At 38.6% G+C, this 24053-nt stretch overlaps 1 protein-coding gene across 4 annotated transcripts in view; it reads left to right on the forward strand.

Moving 5' to 3' along the window:
• LOC136711731 (protein TANC1) overlaps positions 1 to 24053 on the forward strand; it is a 118363-nt gene that overhangs the window by 48410 nt on the left and 45900 nt on the right. For all 4 annotated transcript variants that reach the window (XM_066688176.1, XM_066688178.1, XM_066688177.1 and 1 more), the window contains 4 exons: positions 1446 to 1550; positions 16270 to 16400; positions 18228 to 18417; positions 21205 to 21480. In XM_066688176.1, the coding sequence (XP_066544273.1) occupies positions 1446 to 1550; positions 16270 to 16400; positions 18228 to 18417; positions 21205 to 21480 (702 nt within the window). The remainder of the gene's footprint in view (positions 1 to 1445; positions 1551 to 16269; positions 16401 to 18227; positions 18418 to 21204; positions 21481 to 24053) is intronic.

Genomic DNA, 24053 nt, shown 5'->3' on the forward strand with positions numbered 1-24053 from the left:
CTCCCTGTCTTTGAGGCAACAGTGTCTTTTTTGGCGATATAACAGAGTAAATTCCTAAACTACTGAGGGGAAAGCAAATCCTCTCTGTTCCTCATTAGAGTACAGCCTGGATTGAAATGAAGATCAGGCTGTATTTCATGAGCTGAACTTTGCACTTCAGGTGAAGTATCTATAGATGGCAGCATAGATCAAGCTGTAGCTTCAAGCTCTGTCTGCCAGTGTCTTAACATGGAGGCTGAAACACCATCACTTCTTCATCACTGGTGTAGCAGCTCTCTAACGCTGATGTTAACTGTTTCACAGAACCGTTTACTGTGCACACTATAGTAGGCTGAAAGTCCTTTAGCTGTCATACAAGTTCATTATATTCTTATGCATTGTAAAGTGACAGGGTATAAAAACAGCAACACGGATATTTTATTTATGAGTATCCGTTTCTTACTCTGTCCTATAGCCGTAAACACTAGTGGTGTGAAAGGTACATTCAGGCTTCACCAGCTAATAGGGAAGGAACCTCTTATATTCAGGGAGATGTAGGGAGCTACTGTATGTCTCACATGGATAAGAGTAGTACAGTTTTAAAAATCCTTTCGCATAATATGTTGTTTTTACCTTGGTAGTAAAAACAGTGGAATTAAAATATACTGTGCCTTTTCAGGTCTAATGTTATAATAATTTAGCACAGAAAAGGTCATGCCAATTATTTAATTTGGTGATAGGAGTTCTGGAGCTAGTGAAACAGCATTCCCTCAGTTCTCAAGAAAAAAAAAAGAGATGCATAGACTCATGCTTTCAGAAATGCCCATTTATATCGCCTGTTTGTCAGGAAAATGGCATAGTCGGCATTCCTTTCAGAGCAGAGCAAAGGACTGTGACCTTAGGATGAGTGTGAAAGCCCCAGAAGGGGAGAGAGTTGCACACAGCAGCCCTCTGTGCACAGATACAGTTGCTAAGGAGAAATGTCTACATTCAAAGTGTGCGTCATTAGTTGGAAAAATACCCACTGATAGACGGCTGTTGGACTGAAGCACTGAAGAGTGTTAATTCCATTGGCTTTCTGTTTATAATCCCCGTCTCCCAAGTAGAGTTATCAGAGAACTGAACTGATTCCTCGCCAGGGAAAGATATTCTAAAGAGCAAACCACCAAGGATAGATACCAGGTTAGAGCAAGTCCCAGCTAGCCATTCTGTGAACGTCGGCCACTGCGTCTCTGAAAAAGTTGTAAAGGAGCTAATTGCTCCTGCTTCCTGCCTCAGTTTACATTCCAAAAGTGCGCCTGCGATCCTCACCATCTACGCAGACCTGTCAAAAAAGTGGTTATCAGTCGCAGAATTGTGTTTATTCCCTGCTGAACCCCGTGCAGTTCTGAAAAGAGGACTCAAATTCCTCATTTCAAATCCCATCTGGAAAAACTTAATCCAGAAAGAATTCCTTCTCACTGCAGGTCCAATCAGGAAGCCAAAGTATGTAGAGAGCCCTCGTGTTCCCGGAGATGCAATTGTTACAGCCCTGAGAAAAGTGGCAGACACCAAGGAGGCTTCCCAGAATGGTGAGTGTAATACGTTCATGTGTTTTTGTTAACTTTCTCGGTTGCTCCAGAAAGATTGCTCTACAAATCAGAGTGCTGTGAGTGTCGCTGATAAAGAAACGTCTGCAGCTGTACGGCTCTGATGGCAGAGTAATCCCGAAAAAGGTTTTGCTTAAAACCTCCAAATGATGCGTCTCATCCTCTGGAATCTCTTGGCAGAACTTGGCTCTGTTGGGGCTGTCAAAAGTGCTTTTCATTTTGTTCATGAGACCTGCTTAAGTGCTGTGAGTTGAGCATGTGGGGGGCACTGCCTGTTATTCTATTTGCGTGTGGAGCCGAGGCTCTGGCTGGAGCCTGATTTACATGAGAATGGGACAGTGAAAGGTAAAATAATTAGTCTTTCATTTGCTCTGCCAGGTGGAGACAGCCCAAACACTGCCGCCTGTTAATTGACACAATTATAAAGTAATGAAACCTTGCAGCTAGATAAGGGTGTTTTTTTAACAGCTGGTTAATGTTTAAGTACCTGAGGAGGGATTAGAAACTATGCTTAGTTCAATGCATCTGCAAAGTGGGTAAAAACAATTGAATGCATTTACTTTCTGTTAATTTATCCCATTGCAGTGATTCCTAATGTGATTGTTGGATATTATTTTCAGTATTTCAGGCTTGATTGAGCTTTAAGCGGTGATGTTAGTGGCCACTTTTCAAAAAGGCTTTAGAGAGAGGAATAGTACAGTTTGTAGGTCTCGGACCCTGATACAAGTCAGACTTTAACAACACTGGGGCACATGCTTCAACAAAGTTATTTTTTATCACACCTTCACTGCAAGAATGAATGTGTACTGTATCCAGTGTCACAACTCTACCATTCTACTCTACCACGTTCTTTCAAGCCCGTTATGGGCGCAGAGTCTTTAAGCAAAGCCAAAAATATCCCCCTGTCAATTTACACTGTGCTCACCAGCATAAAAATCCAGCCCTAATCCCGGGCCCTCACCGCTGGCTGCCCTGTATGACATGCAGTTTCCTAATTCCTGCCTTCCATGGCAGTCTCACCGCATGTCTAATGAACACAGTTATCGTGCATTTTGTTTGCACAGAGGAACTATTACATGTTGTTTTAACCCCAAGCATGGCACCACAAGTTATTTTTTTTTTAATCGTGTGCGGCTGGGTGTATGTACAGAATTTTAATATTTACAAAACATTGGGTCTTTTACTGCCAGGATTTCAGGTATTGAATTAAATAAATTAAACAAACAACTTTACAGTTTTCCCTGCAAGAAAGGATCTTAAAGAGCCAGCATGGGTTGAAGAAATTAATAACATTATAACTCTTATAAAACAGCTGACGTCTCATATCTTACACTTTTTGCTCCAGAATAGTATTCTCTTTTACTATTATAGTCCACAACCCTGAACTTGTAACACAGGAGTAATAACGTCATGGGATCCCCAGACACTGCTGGAAGAGGTCAAAGGTTCACCAGCTCCTCTGAAGCCTAATGTCTAGCCTAACCCATCTCTATATTGAGAACGTAATGCACGACAGTAGACACCTCAAAGTGGAGCGTAATTGGAAAAAAGATTTGTAGCAACGCGTGGAAGCAAAATGCAATATATTTTTTAGAAGTTATTTTTATTGTTTAAACATATTTCAGTGAGATAAATTATATCAGCACTGTATCTGTTGAATAGACAAAGTGTTACTGTTTGCTGAGAGCTTATGTACTTTAAATATTTGTCAATTATTATGGAAAAGGACATGCTGGCCTTTATTGTTTTATAGTTGTTTTAAATGGCATTTATAGCTTTGTACAAATTCTTACCAGACTTAAATAGGCCTATAGACTATGTCTGGCAAGCCTCAACTCTCTTGACGTGATTGAATCATCTTATGATCAAGCGCTGAAGTACAATAAAAAGAAAAAAAGCCAGGGATGAAAACCATTTGGTTGAATTCCTGAAAATTAAGGGAACCTACCATTATTACATTTGTACTTTTGTCTGCCCGGCCTCTGTTTTCTTTGAGTAAATTTAGAGTTCAGTGGTATGCTAGCCATAAAAGGAAGAAATAATACAGCCAGGAGAAATAATCTAAGATATTTTAGTAATTGCAAAAATAACATATAATTGTGCACATTAAAACATTCCTTAATATTTTCAAATTGCTACCACTTGGCAAACTGTATGGAAGTCCCAGGTGCACCACTATGAAGGTCTAATTTGCACAAGGTGCAACAGAAATCTAGTTATTACAGATTTTTTGTTCTTCCAAAACAAACTTACAATGCTGCTATTGTTTGGGCCTGAACAACATACAGTACACAAAAGTGACTAAAAATTGTTGGCCTCATTTGTTTTGAAGAGACAGATTTTGTGTTACAAAAGTGAAGCTCTGATTTAATTAGAAAGAAACCAGCAGGAGATGATGAATAATGTCTTATATGTAAGAAAATAATCTCTCAAGTATTTAAAAAAGAAACGTTGTCATCTCCATTTCTCACCCAGGGTGGTCAGGACAAACAGATTACACTTGAACATTCGACCAAATGGGGTAAAATGACCATGCAGTGAAAGGAGGTCACTGTCACTTACAGAATGTTCTCTGGGACTTGGAATGCCAGCCAGAATTATATTGAACTTTCAAATATCCTTCCGAAATGGCTACATCTGAGCAGTTTGTTACAATTTTTGTAGAGGTGCCTTTACTGAATAACAGGTGATATTACCATCTCAATCACTTTGGTAGACTGTGTTTGTCAAGGACCATAATCCTACAAATGGTTAAATTCATGAAAAGGGCATAGGTCACTCTCAGCCTGTAGCAGTCCATCTCTGTGAAAAGCTCTCACATTTTGAACTGAATGCTGCAGTGTTATTTGTTCTTGGTTCTTGATTTTGACCTTCTTAATCTTTTTATTTGGCTTTGATCTAGAAGACAAAGGCTGTCTCTAAAGCCACTATTTGTCACACTTTGTGTTTGCTATACATGTTCTTCAAGACAATAACTTGACAGTGGGGGGACTGTCAAGTTTCTTCTGTTTTTATTCCTTCTAATGTATTATCATCTGATGTTCAGCTTCTCTTTATTATGTGCATTTTTATATTTCTAGATTGGTTGTATAGCACTGTGGACTTGAAGCACAAAAACACAATGCAATGCACTGATTCTTTGTCTGCCTGTTGGCTCTGGCTTAATTAGACAGCCAAAAAGAAAAACTGTGTCTCTGACCACAAAGCCAATGTGTGTCTGTCTTCTCAATTGAGGAAACCATGCTGAAACTTACTAACCCTTGAGTATGGAGTAATTCTTTTCCTCTTTTGCCACACCGTATGTATGCTAAAGAATTACCCTTCATCAGTGAACACTGACAATATGCGTGTCTCAAACTCACAACTGTTGTCCAAAGACTTTAATTTTTATTTTTTTAATTTTCAACCTGTTGTGATTACATGTTTCACTTTAAAACTCCAGCAATCCTTTGGGGGAATGGAAAAATGAAGCAAGGCGGTTTTCTTGTTTGCTGTTCAGTGTAATGAAGGAGTGTGAAGGAGTATTGACAACAGTCCCCCACAATCATCACCCGGACAGAGAACTGGGGTGTTTGGTGGATTAATGTATATCCGCGATGCGTGTGCTTTTCAATTTCTGAGTCCTGAGTTCTCATCAGGCTCAAAGTAACCGATCAGAATGAGGATTTCATGGCTGCAGAGGTCTCAGTGGTATGAATTCGGCCTGCTACAGGCATGTTCCACAGCCACCGGAGCTGTACCTTGGAAATTGTGCTTAACGGTTACCTTGTCATCAGCCTTTGATCAAAAGAGGCTTTTAATTGACTAAGGATTAAAGAGAAAAGATTACCTCTTCATGCAGTGCTTGAGTCAGGGTTAAAGCAAACTGGCGTAACGGGGTTACTGCAAAGTACAAAGTAAATTCACCAACTTTGGGCACACACTTTTGAAGGGCATCTAAGAAATCCCAGCTATGCTGACCACAATGATAAAGGTATCTGTTGATTGCGCCACACTTTCATATACTACATGTGATGAGAGAGTGCGTATTTTCTAGGTTACATGTGGTATACATTTTTCACAACTTGGGAAGTAATCTGCAAGCCTCCAATTGTAGATTGTGGCTAATACAGGTCCCTTTGAACACCGCCGTAGTTAGACAGCAGTAATTTATTAGCATGTTTTCAAGGAGAAAGGGGACTGTGTGACAAAGCACAAGATAGACGAGCTCTAATTAAGGCAAACTGTACCATTAAAATTTTAATCCTTTTCATGGGCATTTGGACTCCTTAGTGAAACATCCTTTAATTATAAGAAAAAGCCAATCACTTGGTGTCCTCATTTGCTTAACCTCCAGCAAGCATTTTCAGCAGTGTTTCCTCATCAATCTCTTAGTGCTGGCTCTAATCTACATACCGAGGAATTAAAATAACTAGTTTACTAGCAACTGTCCCACTGTGTAACTGATTTCTTTCTAAAGGGAAATGGCGTCAGTGCTGTGATTACACAGAGGTTTGAAATAAGAAGAAAAATATTGCTAAATCACAAATTACAGTCATCTTGTTTTTCCCGGCACATTCCTGTATGGAAATATAAAATGGAATATCCCCCTATCAGTATTGTGTTTTAAACTTCGAGTTTTTATCATGTAATTACTGCTAATATCCCTCACTGTCCCTGTCCAATGGAAATCAGTGTGTAATGAGGCCTATCCAAATGAAGGATACCTTGAACCCGAAGGAGCCTTTCTTCAGCTATTTAAAGGTGTTAATGCCTTAGCGTTGACCTGTGCTGCCTGCTGTCATTGTTTCGAATGATAAAAGTACAAGTGGCAGTTTGCTGTCAACCATGTCAGCTTTTGTCAAGTTGTCAAGCTATATTCTTCAATTCACGAAGAGACACCTGCGCATTTTTTTTTCTATTTCATTTTTTTAAATGACATTTCCTGTCTTATGTTTTCCAAGTCTTGAATTTGAAAAATAAGAAAAATAATTAAAAATGGCCATTGTTGTGCAGTGCAGTTGCGGCATTGTTTTGGAATGCGCTGTTCACATTACTGAGAGAGGCCATTTCCTGACGGGACCCTTTGTTTCTGGGTATGCATTCATCAAGTGGACGTTCAATAATTGAAACTTTTTATATATAATGTTCTCCACACACTAGTACCAGCTATAATAAACTCTCGATGGCAAATTGTTCAAAATTGGGCAACTTTCGATGAAATCTCTCCTCTATCATGCCATTTTCATGCAAGGTCATAGTTTGAACTGCTTGTAAACGGACAAGGTGCAGCGTAATTATGTTTTTTTTGTTTTGATTCTTTCCCCTTTCTTTGTTTAGATAGCAAAGTAGTTCCTTACCATCTGTTCCATTTCTTCATGCTACAGTGAGATAATATCACATTTGAAATACTCAAACCAGAAGGAAACTATTTTCCCTTCAGAATAGCAGGCCTTCTAGAAGCATTGCTGAATTGTTGTAACCTATCAGAGTTCTGAAGATGTTTCCGACTCCAGCTGTAGCCATACATCATAAGTATAGTACTGTTAAGATGTTATTTTGTATCAGTGAAGTTTAACAGGTTTCCTTAAAGGCAAAAATAATAAATCTCTCAGGAGAGACACACTTAGATAGCTATCCATTTAATCAAAATACATACCTTAACATACACCTATTTTTTTCTCCTTCTTTTGTTTCCTCACTCATAACATTCCAGTGGTTTGGTTCCTTAACCAAACTAACATTGTAAAAACAGAATTGCTCATTTTCAATCACCATCATAGCTACTTCGTGTCACACCAGTTGGAGGACACAGAGAGCGTGTTATGTTTTTCTGTGTTGCTTTTGGAGAGCAACTGTAGTTCAAGATGTCCAGTGTTGATGCAGCACGTTATTAAAATTAACCTCCGGGGGATTTTGCATTTCAATTAAAAATAGCATAATTATCTCATTTCATCTGACATCAGTGTGCACTGATTTCAGATGTGAAATTACCATATCTGAAGCATTGCATAACCTGCAGTGTGCTTTCTGGTGTCGTTCTGGCAGCATGTGGACTTTTTGCCTTGTACCTGTGTCCTTCACAGTACAGCAGGTCTGTGTGAAGTACAGGCAGATGGTATTCAGAGTCAGAAACTCAGCTGCATCTCTGACTTTGTCTATTACTCTATTACTATGAATGTTATGATTGCCTACTACAATTATAGATGTTTCCCTACAGAAGTGGATCAAATGAGAGCATATTAGGGCAGAGTTTTATATTTAGATTTCCCTCCCTCTCAAAAAAAGAGATTTTTTCTTTTTCCCTTTTTTACAAGCTACAGTAAGAGAAAATTGGTTTCTCACACAAGCAGGAAATAACTGGTCACTCATGTGATTATCCTGCTTCTTGAGCCTTAAGTAGAAGTCATCAAATTTGTCAGTCTGTTGACTTTGATAATTTCCTTTCATAAATTGTGTTCAGGGCTACAATACCATAATATTGTTCAGAATACATCCCCTTTACATTCCTCTTGCTTTAGCTCTGCCCTGTTTCATATCAGACATATTTACTACAGCATAATACAGTATAGAGAATATTCCCTCATATGTTCCTACCACAGTTTATGAAGAGAACAATCCAGTAAAGTCTAATTTCCGCATGTCTTTTAGCACCTTTACTCAACACTTAAAATGTCAGTTTGACATGTATTCTCAGGTCTCTCTTGGCACTAGACTGTTCCCCTGATGTGCTTATTATGCTCTATATTACACACGTTGACTTTTTCCCAAGGCAAACTGGTCTGAAGGATTAAAGTTTACTACGTAGATATCATACAAATATTATTAGCAAACGATAGTGTGTCGTATATATTTTGCTACATGGATGTATGATAAAATCTGTGCTGTCTGGGTCATTTGGGTATTGACTTATGGTTGTTTGAAATAGGTGTAAATACAAGTGAGATTTATGGTGTTAAAAATGCACAGTTTTTTTGTTTGTTTGTTTTTAAATCCCTTTTGCTAATACAGGCGTTAGATGTCAAGGACACTAAGGTCAGGTAACACCGATGGAAAAAAACATCCAATGCCTTTGTGACCTCAATTTTCAACATATAAAATTGCATGCGCAGCACATCAATTATCATGGTAATTCTGTAACTAGGTTATAAATGATACAAGATGCCACTATAATTTATTTTCCTTTGAGTCACGTTACTCATATACTGAGTCTTAATGCTTGTGTGTGTGCATCCTTTGCTGTGATTTCATGTCTAGTTGTGGTCTGTGTTTACCGCATTAAACTCGAGAATACAATCTTTCAGAACAGACAGAATTCACCAATTATTTTTGTAAACCATATCAATATCGAAGTTTTAAAAGGCCGAAGTTGCACCCAGAGATTATGCTATGGTTTAATGAAATGAATGATTTGTGGAGTTATTCAGGAATAAACAAGATCCGTCATTTCTTTGCTGTGATGTGATTTGTTTTTTTAAATGTAAGAAACATTGCTTAGCACTGCGTTCAGATGGAGGGCACACCAGAGATCTGAGGAATATTAACAATTCATGTGCAACCAGGCTGATCTACTTTAGAAGTTTAAAGGAAATTTGGTAGTCTGGGGCTGACCGAGAATCACAGTCTTCTGAGATTATACTTAGCAAGGAGCCCTGGGTGATGTACACCCAAAATAGAAAAAGAAAGCAAAGTAAACTCTGACAGAATGACACACTAGTCAAGGAATGGTTTTAATAGCACCCTAATTAACAGAACATTCTAGGTGGCTGGAGAAGGCCCTGTCACCTTGCTCTGCGTTGTTCCTCCTGAATAACCTGCGCTCTGTGAGATAAGATAGACAGACAGTTTTTAGAATTAACAAGGAGAAGAGATTATGTCGTATTCCACCACTGGCTTACAGCTGTTCAGGCTATTTCAGGAAACTGGATAATAAGAATTAAAGTAATCATTTCCCCTGGTGGATTAAACATTTAAATCATTTTACTTTTTTCCCCCCCCAAAGGCATTGTGAAGGAAAATAGTAGACAGTGTACCTTATTTTCAACTTTTATGTCAAAAAGTGTCCATATAAGAGTTGCTTTAAATTCATGTTTAAAAGCTCAATAGCACAAAGCATGAAAGAGTCAGAATCAGGCCATTGGGTAAGAGAGAACTATGAGGATAGAGGAAAATATTACAATTTCCGTGAAGGTCTCCAGGTTTCATTGACTGCCGACAGAAATGATAACCTTTCTTGTGTTGCAGCTCAGTCCATCTGATGAGATATGAGAAAGGTCTAGAGAGCTCTGGGCCCTTTTTAAATTCCAGCAAATGCTGCACAACTCGGTAATAATTGTTGAGTTTGTGCCAAAATTGAGATGAAAGTAGAGGCAGACCATGGTGTGTGAGTGGGAGCTCAGCAGAGAGGGCGGGCCGCTGCACTGTCCAGTGGAATTAACAGTTGTGGAGTAAAAACGTTTAAACACATTTTGCAAATCTTATAAAAGATAAAAAATATGTGAACATGTTGATACATTTTATGCTTTGTTATCCTGTCAATTTTATATTGCATGACAACAAACAATACAGTACAGTGATGCTGATGTGATCGGCTAACAGCTTATGAAACACAGGCTAGAATATGGATTTGATGTAGATTTTTATATATATACACACACACACACACACACATACATATATATACATACGTACATATATACATACATTATATATATATATATATGTACGTGTGTGTATATATATATATATACAGTGAGGGGAAAAAAGTATTTGATCCCCTGCTGATTTTGTATGTTTGCCCACTGACAAAGAAATGATCAGTCTATAATTTTAATGGTAGGTGTATTTTAACAGTGAGAGACAGAATAACAACAAAAAAATCCAGAAAAACGCATTTCAAAAAAGTTATAAATTTATTTGAATGTTAATGAGGGAAATAAGTATTTGACCCCTTCGACTTAGTACTTGGTGACAAAACCCTTGTTGGCAATCACAGAGGTCAGATGTTTCTTGTAGTTGGCCACCAGGTTTGCACACGTCTCAGGAGGGATTTTGTCCCACTCCTCTTTGCAGATCCTCTCCAAGTCATTAAGGTTTCGAGGCTGACGTTTGGCAACTCGAACCTTCAGCTCCCTCCACAGGTTTTCTATGGGATTAAGGTCTGGAGACTGGCTAGGCCACTCCAGGACCTTAATGTGCTTCTTCTTGAGCCACTCCTTTGTTGCCTTGGCTGTGTGTTTTGGGTCATTGTCATGCTGGAATACCCATCCATGACCCATTTTCAATGCCCTGGCTGAGGGAAGGAGGTTCTCACCCAAGATTTGATGGTACATGGCCCTGTCCATCATCCATTTGATGCGGTGCAGTTGTCCTGTCCCCTTAGCAGAAAAACACCCCCAAAGCATAATGTTTCCACCTCCATGTTTGACGGTGGGGATGGTGTTCCTGGGATCATTCCTCCTCCTCCTCCAAATACGGCGAGTTGAGTTGATGCCAAAGAGCTCGATTTTGGTCTCATCTGACCACAACACTTTCACCCAGTTCTCCTCTGAATCATTCAGATGTTGGCAAACTTCAGACGGGCCTGTACATGTGCTTTCTTGAGCAGGGGGACCTTGCGGGCGCTGCAGGATTTCAGTCCTTCACGGCGTAGTGTGTTACCAATTGTTTTCTTGGTGACTATGGTCCCAGCTGCCTTGAGATCATTAACAAGATCCTCCCGTGTAGTTCTTGGCTGATTCCTCACCATTCTCATGATCATTGAAACTCCACGAGGTGAGATTTTGCATGGAGCCCCAGAAAGAGGGAGACTGACAGTTATTTTGTGTTTCTTCCATTTGAGAATTATCGCACCAACTGTTGTCACCTTCTCACCAAGCTGCTTGGCGATGGTCTTGTAGCCCATTCCAGCCTTGTGTAGGTCTACAATCTTGTCCCTGACATCCTTGGACAGCTCTTTGGTCTTGGCCATGGTGGAGAGTTTGGAATCTGATTGATTGATTGCTTCTGTGGACAGGTGTCTTTTATACAGGTAACGAGCTGAGATTAGGAGCACTCCCTTTAAGAGAGTGCTCCTAATCTCATCTTGTTACCTGTATAAAAGACACCTGGGAGCCAGAAATCTTGCTTATTGAAAGGGGATCAAATACTTATTTTCCTCATTAACATGCAAATTAATTTATAACTTTTTTGAAATGCGTTTTTCTGGATTTTTTTGTTGTTATTCTGTCTCTCACTGTTAAAATACACCTACCATTAAAATGATAGACTGATCATTTCTTTGTCAGTGGGCAAACGTACAAAATCAGCAGGGAATCAAATACTTTTTTCCCTCACTGTATGTGTGTGTGTATATATGTGTATGTATATATATATATATATATATATGTATGTATGTATGTATGTATATATATATGTATGTATGTATGTATGTGTGTGTGTGTATATATATATATATATATATATATATATATATATATATATATATATATATAATATATGTATATATATGTATATATGTATGTGTATAAATATGTATATATGCCATCTGTGTATTTTGTGTGTTGTATTTGTCTCTGTATTCACTTATTTTGACTACATTTGTGTAATTTAGCCGGACTGGTGCTCCCTATGGCAATGGTTTAATGTACCCTTTTGTTATTAGTAGATTATGTTGATGTCAGCATCAGAAAGCACAACCGTTACAGTATAACTGCCTTGAAAAACTCCTGAAATACATGTCATGAAGGTTTAGTGCAGTTTCACAATATTAACCCCTGTAATAGACACTGAATTAGCCTGCATTCTGAGAGATGTCAGAGGGTTAAAATGTGAGAATTATCATTACAATATCGAACGGACAATATTGTGAACAATTAACTTTATGTACTTACACAAAAGAGGTGCAGTGAATTATAAGAATGGACATGTATAAATAGGTAAACAAAGCAATGACGGAGAGCCTGACTGCTTTACTGACAATTCATTTAGGGGAATACACTATTGTGGCTCAGTCAAACCCTTCCCTATTTCTTTCCCTATTCCCTGCACCTCGAACTGGCAAGATTCATCACAAGACAAAGGTGCTGATTGTTTTAGGGGAGCGGATGGTTAAGCATTTTAAATGAATCGCTGATGGACTGAGCTGTCAAACTGAAGTATTAAAAGCCACCCTGATAAATGAAACTCCTGAAACTCATCTTTCCTGGTTGCTGGATTGTGGAGACTCTGGATGCTGGGAATGGCTATTTGTGAGTGGGGACTCTCTGCCCATGTAACGGCTTAATTAATTCCCAGAACACTGCTTCCAATTATAGAGAACTCCTGAGAATTAACGCCAAGAGGCTATATTCTTTCTAAAAATGCCCAAAAGGGGAAGCATCAGGAATGTATTTCTCAAATTCATTGCTAACATCCTTTTTCTTTTTTGGCCATCAAGATAGTACTACTGGGAGATGTATAAAAAGGCTAGCTTCTTGATGTGTGTGAATTATAAGCATTGTATTCACCCAGTCTTGAAAAGGCTGCATTGTTCAGCACATTTTATTGTCGCAGCGAGTTGATACTTTATCTAAATTTAAATCTGCTTTTTAAAGATTTAAGTGTTAAGCTTTACAAAGTATTTTTCCCCTTGTGTAAAACTAAAAGCTTGTTAAAATTTCATGACTAATTAATACCTTGTAATACTTTTGCTTCCACTGAAAAAGCACATTTAAAATAAATAAATAATTGTGCAGTGTTCACATTCATTATTTGTTTGTTTGGCAGACTAGGTCATTCCATGTAATAGGTTCACCTTAGTAATGTGTGCAGACGTTTTTATATATATATATATATATATTTGTTAACGTTATTAATATATGTCTCGCACTGATTACTGCTACATGATAAAAAACATCAACTCTGTGAACTGCCAAATGTTAATGTTTAATGTCTGCTGCCACAGTGAAATGAATGGCACCTGTTTGCTGTTCACTGCCTAAGCAGAGCTTGGAGAACATATGCTGCCGAATTCTTGAAGGCTTTTCAATGCAACAGACTGCTTGATTATGAAACATGTAATAAAGGATGAGAGATTTTTTCACTGGATTGTCCTTTTGACAATCCAAATGACTGTAAACTAGGAGGAGGAGTGGGCTTTAGAAATGCAAAATAGATTGCAGCTTTCAACACTGTGGAGAAATGTGAATCCAGAGAAACAAAACTATAATGAGTTGAAATTAACTGGAGGAGAAAGGCAGAGCAAGATACTCTAGTAGAAACTCTATGGTTTCCACCCTCTCCTTCTCCCTCCACACCCCCCGAGTGATTTCCTGCTTTTGTTTTGTATGTTGTTTGCTTTGTTTTTTCTTTAATGTCTTAGAGTATTTTAAAGCTATATGTACTCGACATGGAAAAACAAACTGCAGTGAATGGATGGCAATAAAAAACCCTGTATCTTTTCTATTTGAAGTGTCCACAGAAGGCCAATTTCCAACAAATATACAGTGAGGGAAAAAAGTATTTGATCCCCTGCTGATTTTGTACGTTTGCCCACTGACAAAGAAATGATCCGTCTATAATTTTAATGGTAGGTGTATTTTAACAGTGAGAGTCAGAATAACAACAAAAAAATCCAGAAAAACGCATTTCAAAAAAAGTTATACATTGATTTGCATGTTAATGAGTGAAATAAGTATTTGACCCCTTCGACTTAGTACTTGGTGACAAAACCCTTGTTGGCAATCACAGAGGTCAGATGTTTCTTGTAGTTGGCCACCAGGTTTGCACACATCTCAGGAGGGATTTTGTCCCACTCCTCTTTGCAGATCCTCTCCAAGTCATTAAGGTTTCAAGGCTGATGTTTGGCAACTCGAACCTTCAGCTCCCTCGACAGATTTTCTATGGGATTAAGGTCTGGAGACTGGCTAGGCCACTCCAGGACCTTGATGTGCTTCTTCTTGAGCCACTCCTTTGTTGCCTTGGCTGTGTGTTTTGGGTCATTGTCATGCTGGAATACCCATCCACGACCCATTTTCAATGCCCTGGCTGAGGGAAGGAGGTTCTCACCCAAGATTTGATGGTACATGGCCCCGTCCATCGTCCCTTTGATGCGGTGCAGTTGTCCTGTCCCCTTAGCAGAAAAACACCCCCAAAGCATAATGTTTCCACCTCCATGTTTGACGGTGGGGATAGTGTTCTTGGGGTCATTCCTCCTCCTCCAAACACAGCTAGTTGAGTTGATGCCAAAGAGCTCAATTTTGGTCTCATCTGACCACAACACTTTCACCCAGTTCTCCTCTGAATCATTCAGATGTTCATTGGCGAACTTCAGACAGGCCTGTACATCTGCTTTCTTGAGCAGTGGGACCTTGCGGGCGCTGCAGGATTTCAGTCCTTCACGGCGTAGTGTGTTACCAATTGTTTTCTTGGTGACTATGGTCCCAGCTGCCTTGAGATCATTAACAAGATCCTCCCATGTAGTTCTGGGCTGATTCCTCACCGTTCTCATGATCATTGAAACTCCACGAGGTGAGATCTTGCATGGGGCCCCAGAGCGAGGGAGACTGACAGTTATTTTGTGTTTCTTCCATTTGAGAATAATCCACCAACTGTTGTCACCTTCTCACCAAGCTGCTTGGCGATGGTCTTGTAGCCCATTCCAGCCTTGTGTAGGTCTACAATCTTGTCCCTGACATCCTTGGACAGCTCTTTGGTCTTGGCCATGGTGGAGAGTTTGATCTGATTGATTGATTGATTGCTTCTGTGGACAGGTGTCTTTTATACAGGTAACGAGCTGATATTAGGAGCACTCCCTTTAAGAGAGTGCTCCTAATCTCAGCTCATTACCTGTATAAAAGACACCTGGGAGCCAGAAATCTTGCTGATTGATAGGGGATCAAATACTTATTTCCCTCATTAACATGCAAATCAATGTATAACTTTTTTGAAATGCGTTTTTCTGGATTTTTTTGTTATATGTCTCTCACTGTTAAAATACACCTACCATTAAAATGATAGACTGATCATTTCTTTGTCAGTGGGCAAACGTACAAAATCAGCAGGGGATCAAATACTTTTTTCCCTCACTGTAACTGTAATTTATTGATTGGGTTACAGTTTTTTTTTCTAAATTGCTTGCAGTCTATTAGTACATTACTTATCCTGCATGAAAAGGTGTAAACATTAAGAACTTTATACAGAGATATGCTGACATTATACACTATAACATACTGCACATTCTCTCTAGATTTTGCTCTTAGGGACTGCAATTATATTCCTCTAGTTATTTGTTCAAATATCTTTTTTATGCCTTAATGAAGTGCTGTAGGGATTTTCTGAGTGCTGTTGTTTTGGAAAGGTTTTAGTTTGCATTAAAAAAAAAAAGGCGGGGGGAAAAAAGCAAGAGATAATCCCACACCCATTTTACTATACTGACATGCTGCTCAGATGGTTCATCTGCGCAAAACAACTGGCAACTGGATTCAAGTAAGATGTCGCTGACAATTAAAAAGCAATTCACAGATTAATCTGAAATCGCTACTTATCTGATGTGTGCTGTAAACAAGCATTGAGTGCTTTTGCAGTTGGATCGGTTATAAAGGCAAAGCTGTCATCGCATTTCTAGTGAGGCTTTACAATTTGGGACCTGAGCTGGCCTTGTAGGCTGTCTGTGTGAGGCTGCTTGCCCAAGCAGGGAGCAGGCAAGCTGGACTTGGAATAATGTGAGCCATTTCTCTTCCAGAACTGCAGGCTGAGAAAGAGCCAAGCTCCTCCCCTGCTACTCAGGAACTGATGACAAGACTGGGTTTCTTACTCGGAGAAGGCATCCCAAGCACCGCTCGCATACCTATGGAAGACAAGAATGAAAAGAAGGTATGCGTTTTTTTCCTGCTGCAGCAACACAGGGAAAGTTGAATGGTCTTGTGGAGGGGGATGCCTTTAGTCACTTTTTTTGCTTTTTGGACCAGGATAGGACACTAACTGCTGAGGGATAAAATACTAAGTGCTTCATTTAAGGGTAACTTTTTATTTGATCCTTTTTCTTGAACTTGCTTAAAATAAATGTATTGGATGTACTGAGCTAGTTGTGAACTAGATTGCATGCATTTGATTAAATTCTGTAGCAATTCTCTATCACGTATCCAACTGTTCATTTCATAGCTTTACTGAAACTTGGCATGGTCTTGAACAACTATGTAATATGAGTGTGTCAGCTTTAGTCCAGAAATAGACATGGTTATGTCAAGGCTACTGTTAAGTTTGTTTTGCTCTTTTAATTAGCTAAGTGCTTTGAGTTAAAGTTAAAAGATTTTACTGCACAGACATCATGCTTTGACATATGTGGGCTTAATATCAGTCTAAGTTGCTTGTAAGAGGCTTATGTTTTGTAATGTCAGTTTCATTAATACAGGTTTTCTAAGGGGAAACCTATGAGCTGAGAGTGCAGTAAATATATTGACGCAGCACTCTTGACTAAAATGACTTCCCTAACTGTGTTTAATTAGAACTTTAAATAATAGAGATAATTTTTCTAGCTTAATCCAATCTACTTCAAATACACTGCATATAACAGTCCTTTACTTCTGGACTGGCACTGCTATTCATTTTATCCACAGTGTCATTTGCTCATAATGTAACTCAGCTTTCTCTCTCTTCATATTTTGCTTGTTTCTGAGCGTTTATTTCGTGCTAAAAATAACTGTGCCTCTGTATGTGTTGCATTCACTGTGTTTAGGTGACTTTAATTTTCTGGGAGTGTGCTGGAGTCCTATGGAGATCCATGCAGTGCCTGTGGGGAGGGTTATTAGTTCTGGGGAGCAATGCAGGATGTAAAAATGAATTGAGAAGTCGTCAGTGGCAGGCTTTTGGCAGGATGTAGCCACAGAGGACCAGGCATCTGGTACAGCTCTTGCCTCCCATTAGAAGTCACTGTTCATGACCTATATACTGTACTGTAGGTGAGAAAACTAGGGACAGAAAATGTTCTGTCCCTAGTTTTCTATCTGTGTCTAACCAAAAAGAGATTTGTTTGTTTGTACTGCAGGAATACTAGACATTCATTTACGTTATACACAATACAAATAAGATGGTTTAAAATAAAAAATAATTGTCATGATTCATCATATTATTTAAGTGTAATGTAATCTATGTGGTCCAGGTGTTGGAAGAAAATTAATACATTCATTACTTCCCAAGCAGTTATTTCAAATAGTGAATAATGATATCAAATAGAAGCTTGTTAACCTTAACAAAACAGGTTTGTAGTATTGTATTTCTAAGGCAATGTTGTATAGCTCATGCTTAAATATTTAAATAAAGTTGAAATGTAAAATATGTTATACCTTTTGGTGAGTTAAATACATGTGACTTTGAAGATGAACATCACACGCACTGATTGTGTCATGACATATCCAAGTCTTTCGGGAACAAACCCTCTATGAATAGAAAGAAACGACGACCCACCAACAAATAGGGCTAACGATTACACAGCGACACTTGAAAAGGTATTCTGTGCGTTGTCTTTCTCTGTAACACCTGCGAGTTAGGCAAACAGGGAGGCAGTCAGTGCCAGCATGTGCTAATTGGATAATGCAGGCTCAGATATAGCAGATCCATAATTCAGATCAATGCAGGAGAAGGTATATCATGTCAGAGGCATAAGAATTATAAATGGTCTCTTCTCTCTTATGTCTTATCCAGTGCACAATAGCCAGCCAGGGAATTAGCCCGTGCTCCACTCTGACGAGCAGCACTGCGTCTCCCAGCACCGACAGCCCCTGCTCCACTCTCAACAGCTGCATCAGCAAGCCAGCCACAAACAAAACTAGCCCCTGTGGGACTATTACCAGCCCCAGCTCCACACTCGAAAGCAAGGACAGCGGCATCATAGGTAAGTGATCATATACTTAAGGGGCCACAGTGGCATGCTGTGTTCTGTCCTAAATACCTCTCACATTATCCCAACTTTGAAACATCTCAATCGAACACTGCATACAGTGACACACTTTCTCAGTCAGAGATTCAATCTGCTGTGTTCCTCAACAGTACGCACTTAAGAAAGGTGAACGATTAAGAGGAGGGCTGCTAAGTGTTTCTTTGCTTACCCTCCTTTTTAAACTTTGAATAGACTATATAAATGACCATATAAATACTAGCCCTGTAGTTATTCATATTGGGATTACAGAAATATGGGGAATAAAGTAGATTTTCAAAAGGAAAGAGTATATAGTGAGTTTATAATTAATATCATTGCCAAATGATTAGAAATCAAATTTAATCTTGTATTAGCTCCTACAAAAGAGTAACTTCTTTAAGGACTTGTTCTTGAAGTCTCTTTGTATGGTGTTTGTTTTCCAACATTTGAATTAATTCTTGACAAATCTAGGCCATGTTGTCTTTATCTTCTTTTTTTCTCTATCTTTGAGCCATCAGTCTAAATAGCCTGGCTTTATTAATCCTACAACTGAAATGTTCCCCGGAAAGAACATACACACACACACACACACACACACACACATATATATATATATATATATATATATATATATATATATATATATATATATATATATATATATATATATATATATAGCAAAATGTTAATGTTAATCAGATGCCATTAAGGGATATTTTTATGCAATAGATTTATAGAGGTTTGGAGGCCCTGGATATATTTTTACCAGACATGTTGAAGTTAAAGTAGTAGGCCGACGTCACGCTGCTGAAGAAATTGATTACTGTGACGCATATATCTGGCACCAAGCAGCGTATTATAGCTACTGAATTATTTATTGAAGTACCAATATAGTAATTGTAATAGTGAAGTTTTGTGAATAGTATTAACATCCATCCAGGTTGAGAAGGGGAGATTTCCTACTTTGCCTCAGGGACCTGCCTCTAAATTTAATCAAATGTATGCCAGGACCAACAAAATGTAATGGGTTGTTTCTCAGGAACGCTTGCTAGATATATCCTCATTATTGTTTAGAAATAAATGAAAGGAAGACATGGCCCCAAGAGACCTCAGATATGTTGATGTGATATAATGCAGGCTGAGTCTTAATCTGCTCTCCTAAACCAACACCTGGTATACAGTGCTGTGTGTCTGCTCATAGATAAAATCCTGAAGCATTTATTATAGGAGTAGGCAGACGAAATGGAGGTATAAATCAGTGGAGTTGAGTAGAGTTCACCTAAAACGGTTTGGATTGGAAATGAATACAACGATCAGATAGACCTGCAATGTATAAGGCCTTGCTTTCCAATACATGCTGTCATTGTGAGGCGAGTCCAAGTTTGGCTGTGAGCAATGGTATCATTTCACAATCTGATTTTTTGATCAACACAATATTGCAACCAATTCTGAACACAGTGTTTCATTATTTGTAAATGTTTTGCAAACACTGTGTCCAGAATTGATTCCAATATAGTGTTGATCAAAAAATCAGATTGTGAAATGATACCATTGTGTTCTAGTTATGAATGCATGTATTGATTGTTTTTTGGGTTGTGGTTGTTGTTAATATATAGTATCTAGAAAAAGGCTGGTATTATGCGACAGTCTTGCTGTCTAATGGGTGCAAAGGAATACATTTTTTTCTGAAATAACAAGAACAAAATGTGGAAGTGCCTTTTATTTAATTCCAGGGATGTTTGAGAAAAAAACCATTCTCTGCCTTCTACTTTAGTCCATTTAGGCCAGACTCTTATCAAGTTTTGCGAAGCTGCTAATGAATCTGGTCTGTTTTTTTGGGGTTGTTTTTCTTCCTTCTTTATTCTGGTGGCAGTTGGCTTTTTATGCTGAATATAATAAAAGCTGCCCTAAACGCCTGGGGATTCATCAATTATTTTGTTTTGCTAAAGGACATATTTTCATTGATTCCAGGCTGTTGCTTTAACATGTAATACACATTCAATTTCTTTCAGATCTGTATTTGAAATTGGTACAAATGTCATGCTCGTAATTACCAATGTCACAAACCATCTCTTGATTTCTGTATCTCTATACAGTGTTTACAATTATCAAGGCTTTAAGTTGACCTTCTATACAGTGTCTTTAAGAAGATCAATTCTGTCAATGCATGTTCAACAGAAGAATGCTCCGTTCATTAGGGGTCAGAAAATATAATCTGTAAAGCAGCAAAACAGATTTAAACACTTCTGAAATCCCTAGTTTCTCAGTGATTTTAATAGTGCTTCATCTTCATCTTTTGAAATTGGAGGGTACAAGGTTTCTTTTGTGACATAGGGCACAATCCTTTATATAAATTTGAAAGAAAAAATTTAAATCTGTGTGTGTTTACAGTGATGTTTAGTAATAGTTGCATTCTATCAAGGAAAAATGTATATTTTGAGAGTAACCATTAAGATTACATGTATAAAAATATGTAACATTTAAATTGTTTTGTTTTGATTATTAAACCTTCCATAGCCTTATTCCATCCTGTTTGTCAAATCGTAAAAACAGCAACATGTTTATGGGAAATTAACAGATTTTCTATGGGTATGTTGAATTGATAGCAGGAGCAAATTAAGAAGTTTAATTTTGTTTTCAGCGTGGGGTACTAAATATCTACTGTAGAATATTAGAGTAGTTATTTAGTAAAGAATACTATTTGGCCAGTCTACTATCTCTGACAGATCTCTTTTTGGCTTCTCAATCCCCTTCGTGTTGCAGCAACTATTACAAGCTCATCAGAGAACGATGACCGTAGTGGCTCGAGCCTGGAGTGGAGTAAAGATGGCAGCCTGAGGGACAGCGGGCATCATGGGATTGCACACACCCCGCGAGTGGATGGTTGTTCACCTGTGGCAGAGGAAGACACGGTCAGCCCGGCTGAGGCTCAGCCCAGGGCAGAAGCAGCCGCGGCAGCCGACCCGAGAGAGGGGCCTCTTCCATACCCTCACCAGAGCTCCTCCAGCTTCATGATGCCACGTCCAAACTCGGTGGCAGGTGAGTTTGGGCTTCACTCTGATTCACATTCTTTTCTGCAACTCGTGAGATTCATACATACGTGCACTGTATACATTAAAGAAAAGGAAAGATGTTTGTGACTGTAGCATTCACTGTCGATGTGGTCTGGACCTACACTATGTGATCTAATGTCATCGGATCTCATCTGATGTCGAGGAAAACTTGCAAAATGTGTTTGCAAATAGTCTGTGGCGAATAACTGGATTAACAAGGCTGAACGCCTACATCCACCCCTGTGAGTTTGGGTCCCTCAAGAAAAGAATTAGATGTGATATTCTTGGGGATCTTACAGAGGCTGTGTAGTTTCAGCTTTGTGGATGAACAGAAAAGCACATGTCTCAGTGCTCTCGGTTCATCACCTTGCAACAAGCTCTAAATATTTATAAGAGTCTGGAGACAACAAGCCTTATTATTTTCCTCGCCCTCTTCCGAGACTCGCTCAAAGGAGGGAAAAGCGAGCGCAGCTGTCCTGTATGGTGCGGGCAGTGGCCGTGCCGGGTCTGTGTGGGTGAGAGGTGCGCTGTGTTTGTTCCACATTCCACAGGAACCAACTGCTCCACTCGGGCGAGTGACAGCTGCTGCAGGGATCCCAGTCAACCCGTGACCTTCGCTGCGTTTTGGCGGGCGTTCTGGCTCCCTAAAGCACTGCACTGGCTTAAATTAACTAAACCCTTGAATTTATAATTTTAGCTCTGAGCCATATTTCTATTTTTAATGCGTATGCTTCGTTATTTTTTTTAAGAAATAATTTGATGTTATAAATGAAAGTCAGTTTTATGAGGGTACGGAAATTTGGCACAGAGGATTGACTTCTTAAAATGGAGCTGCTGCGATATTGGTGTCCAGACAACAAGAGTCTTTTGGTTTTTATTAATATGGTGAAATTATATTCCACTCAAATAGCAAGGGCTTTTCCCAATAGCATTTTATACAGCTTTTACAGGAGAGACTGACAGAGCAAACTGAACTTAGTTAAAAAAGAAGGAAAACGCTGTGAATTTGTGAAGTTTATTATTATAGTTTGCTCACATCTTGATGATGTTCAATTTGTTGAAAAAACTTTGAATTTAATTTTCCTTCAGAGATATTTCCTTTATAGAAATAAACCTACGTGTGGGTATTGAATTGCCCATTGTCAATTATATTCTTTATTAAAACGGCGTACCTTTAAATTGTGCCGAGCCTTTAAAAATTCCCCAAACCAAATCAATAAACAGTGACATTGACGTTTTTGGTTTTTGCACTCCAGTGAATGACGCACAGAAGGAAACTGTGAGCTGACTCACTGCTGAGTATCAACTTATCACAATTTAAATATTTTGCCCTTTTTAATGCGAAAACATAATTAGGCCTAATCCTCACAGATGACTGTGTGTAACAAGAGGTGGGTCTCCTAACAGAATATCCATGTATTTTATTTATGTAGTTCATTGCATTTTTTACAATAAAGACAACTAGTTCTCTTAAAGGAATATACAGACAGGAAAAAAGTTTGTTTCCCTTTCTGTTATTATTATTATTATTATTTTAAATGGACAGTATGAGGAGAGATGTATCTGTCATTAAATATATATGAATTTTACATTTACATGAAAATAAACAGTATTCAGTGTTTTGTTGCCTTAAGCTTTATTGCCTTAAATTGTTACTCCTAGGATGTATTTTATTGCAGACTCGTCTTGCACATAAGGTTAATTCAAAACAGAAACACAGCCAAACTGGAAAATGCATTCAGTGCTAATGTTCAGTGTTGCCACCATCCCATGAATAACAGCTTGGCATCCTTTTGACATCCTGCCTGGGCACCCTATTAAGTCACTGGTTTAATTAGATGCCATTTTAAAACCATTTCTAAATGCCCTGTGTGTTTTGAAATGTGTGACAACATGTTTCCTTTCTTTGACCATTGTCAATTGATTACATGTGTGGCATATTTAAGTCATCAATGTAAAAAGTAGACAATCAATAAGTGACCTGAACAAACTGACAGGACAATTGACAGGGTTCTCCGCTGCACTAGTTTGATTTATTCTGAACCACAAATGAAAACTTCAGGGATAATGTAGTGCTCTAATAAATGCTAATACATTTTCTCACTGCTCTAGTATTGCTGAAGACCAGAGAATTTTTACTGCTTTCAAATAAATCGATAGCCTCGCCTAATAAGGGCACACTTTGATTTGCTCAGCATCGCCCTGAATAATATTTGTTTGTGTTAACATAGATCACAACGACCCGTTGTAATGACAAAGAAAAGACAATGAATACAATTTCATACTTCTTCACACTGAACGGCTCTATCATAGCATAGCTCCTGTGCTGTGAGAAATTGTATGGTGATGTCATTATAATGCAGTGTTGCTCCAGGGGGCTTGTAAGACTCACACCTTTAATTTTATGGTTTATTATTACTGGCTCCACTTAAGTAGACAAGGGCATAGAAAGACAGCTGCAATTATGTAACAAAATAACTTGCCCTGCAAGACCGGAGCAAGGATAAGAACCCGGAAGTCCGTATTTATTTTCTCACGTAGTCTTTCATTCTCTGTTTT

This window comes from Amia ocellicauda, chromosome 16 (assembly GCF_036373705.1).
Source record: "Amia ocellicauda isolate fAmiCal2 chromosome 16, fAmiCal2.hap1, whole genome shotgun sequence".
NCBI lineage: Eukaryota > Metazoa > Chordata > Actinopteri > Amiiformes > Amiidae > Amia > Amia ocellicauda.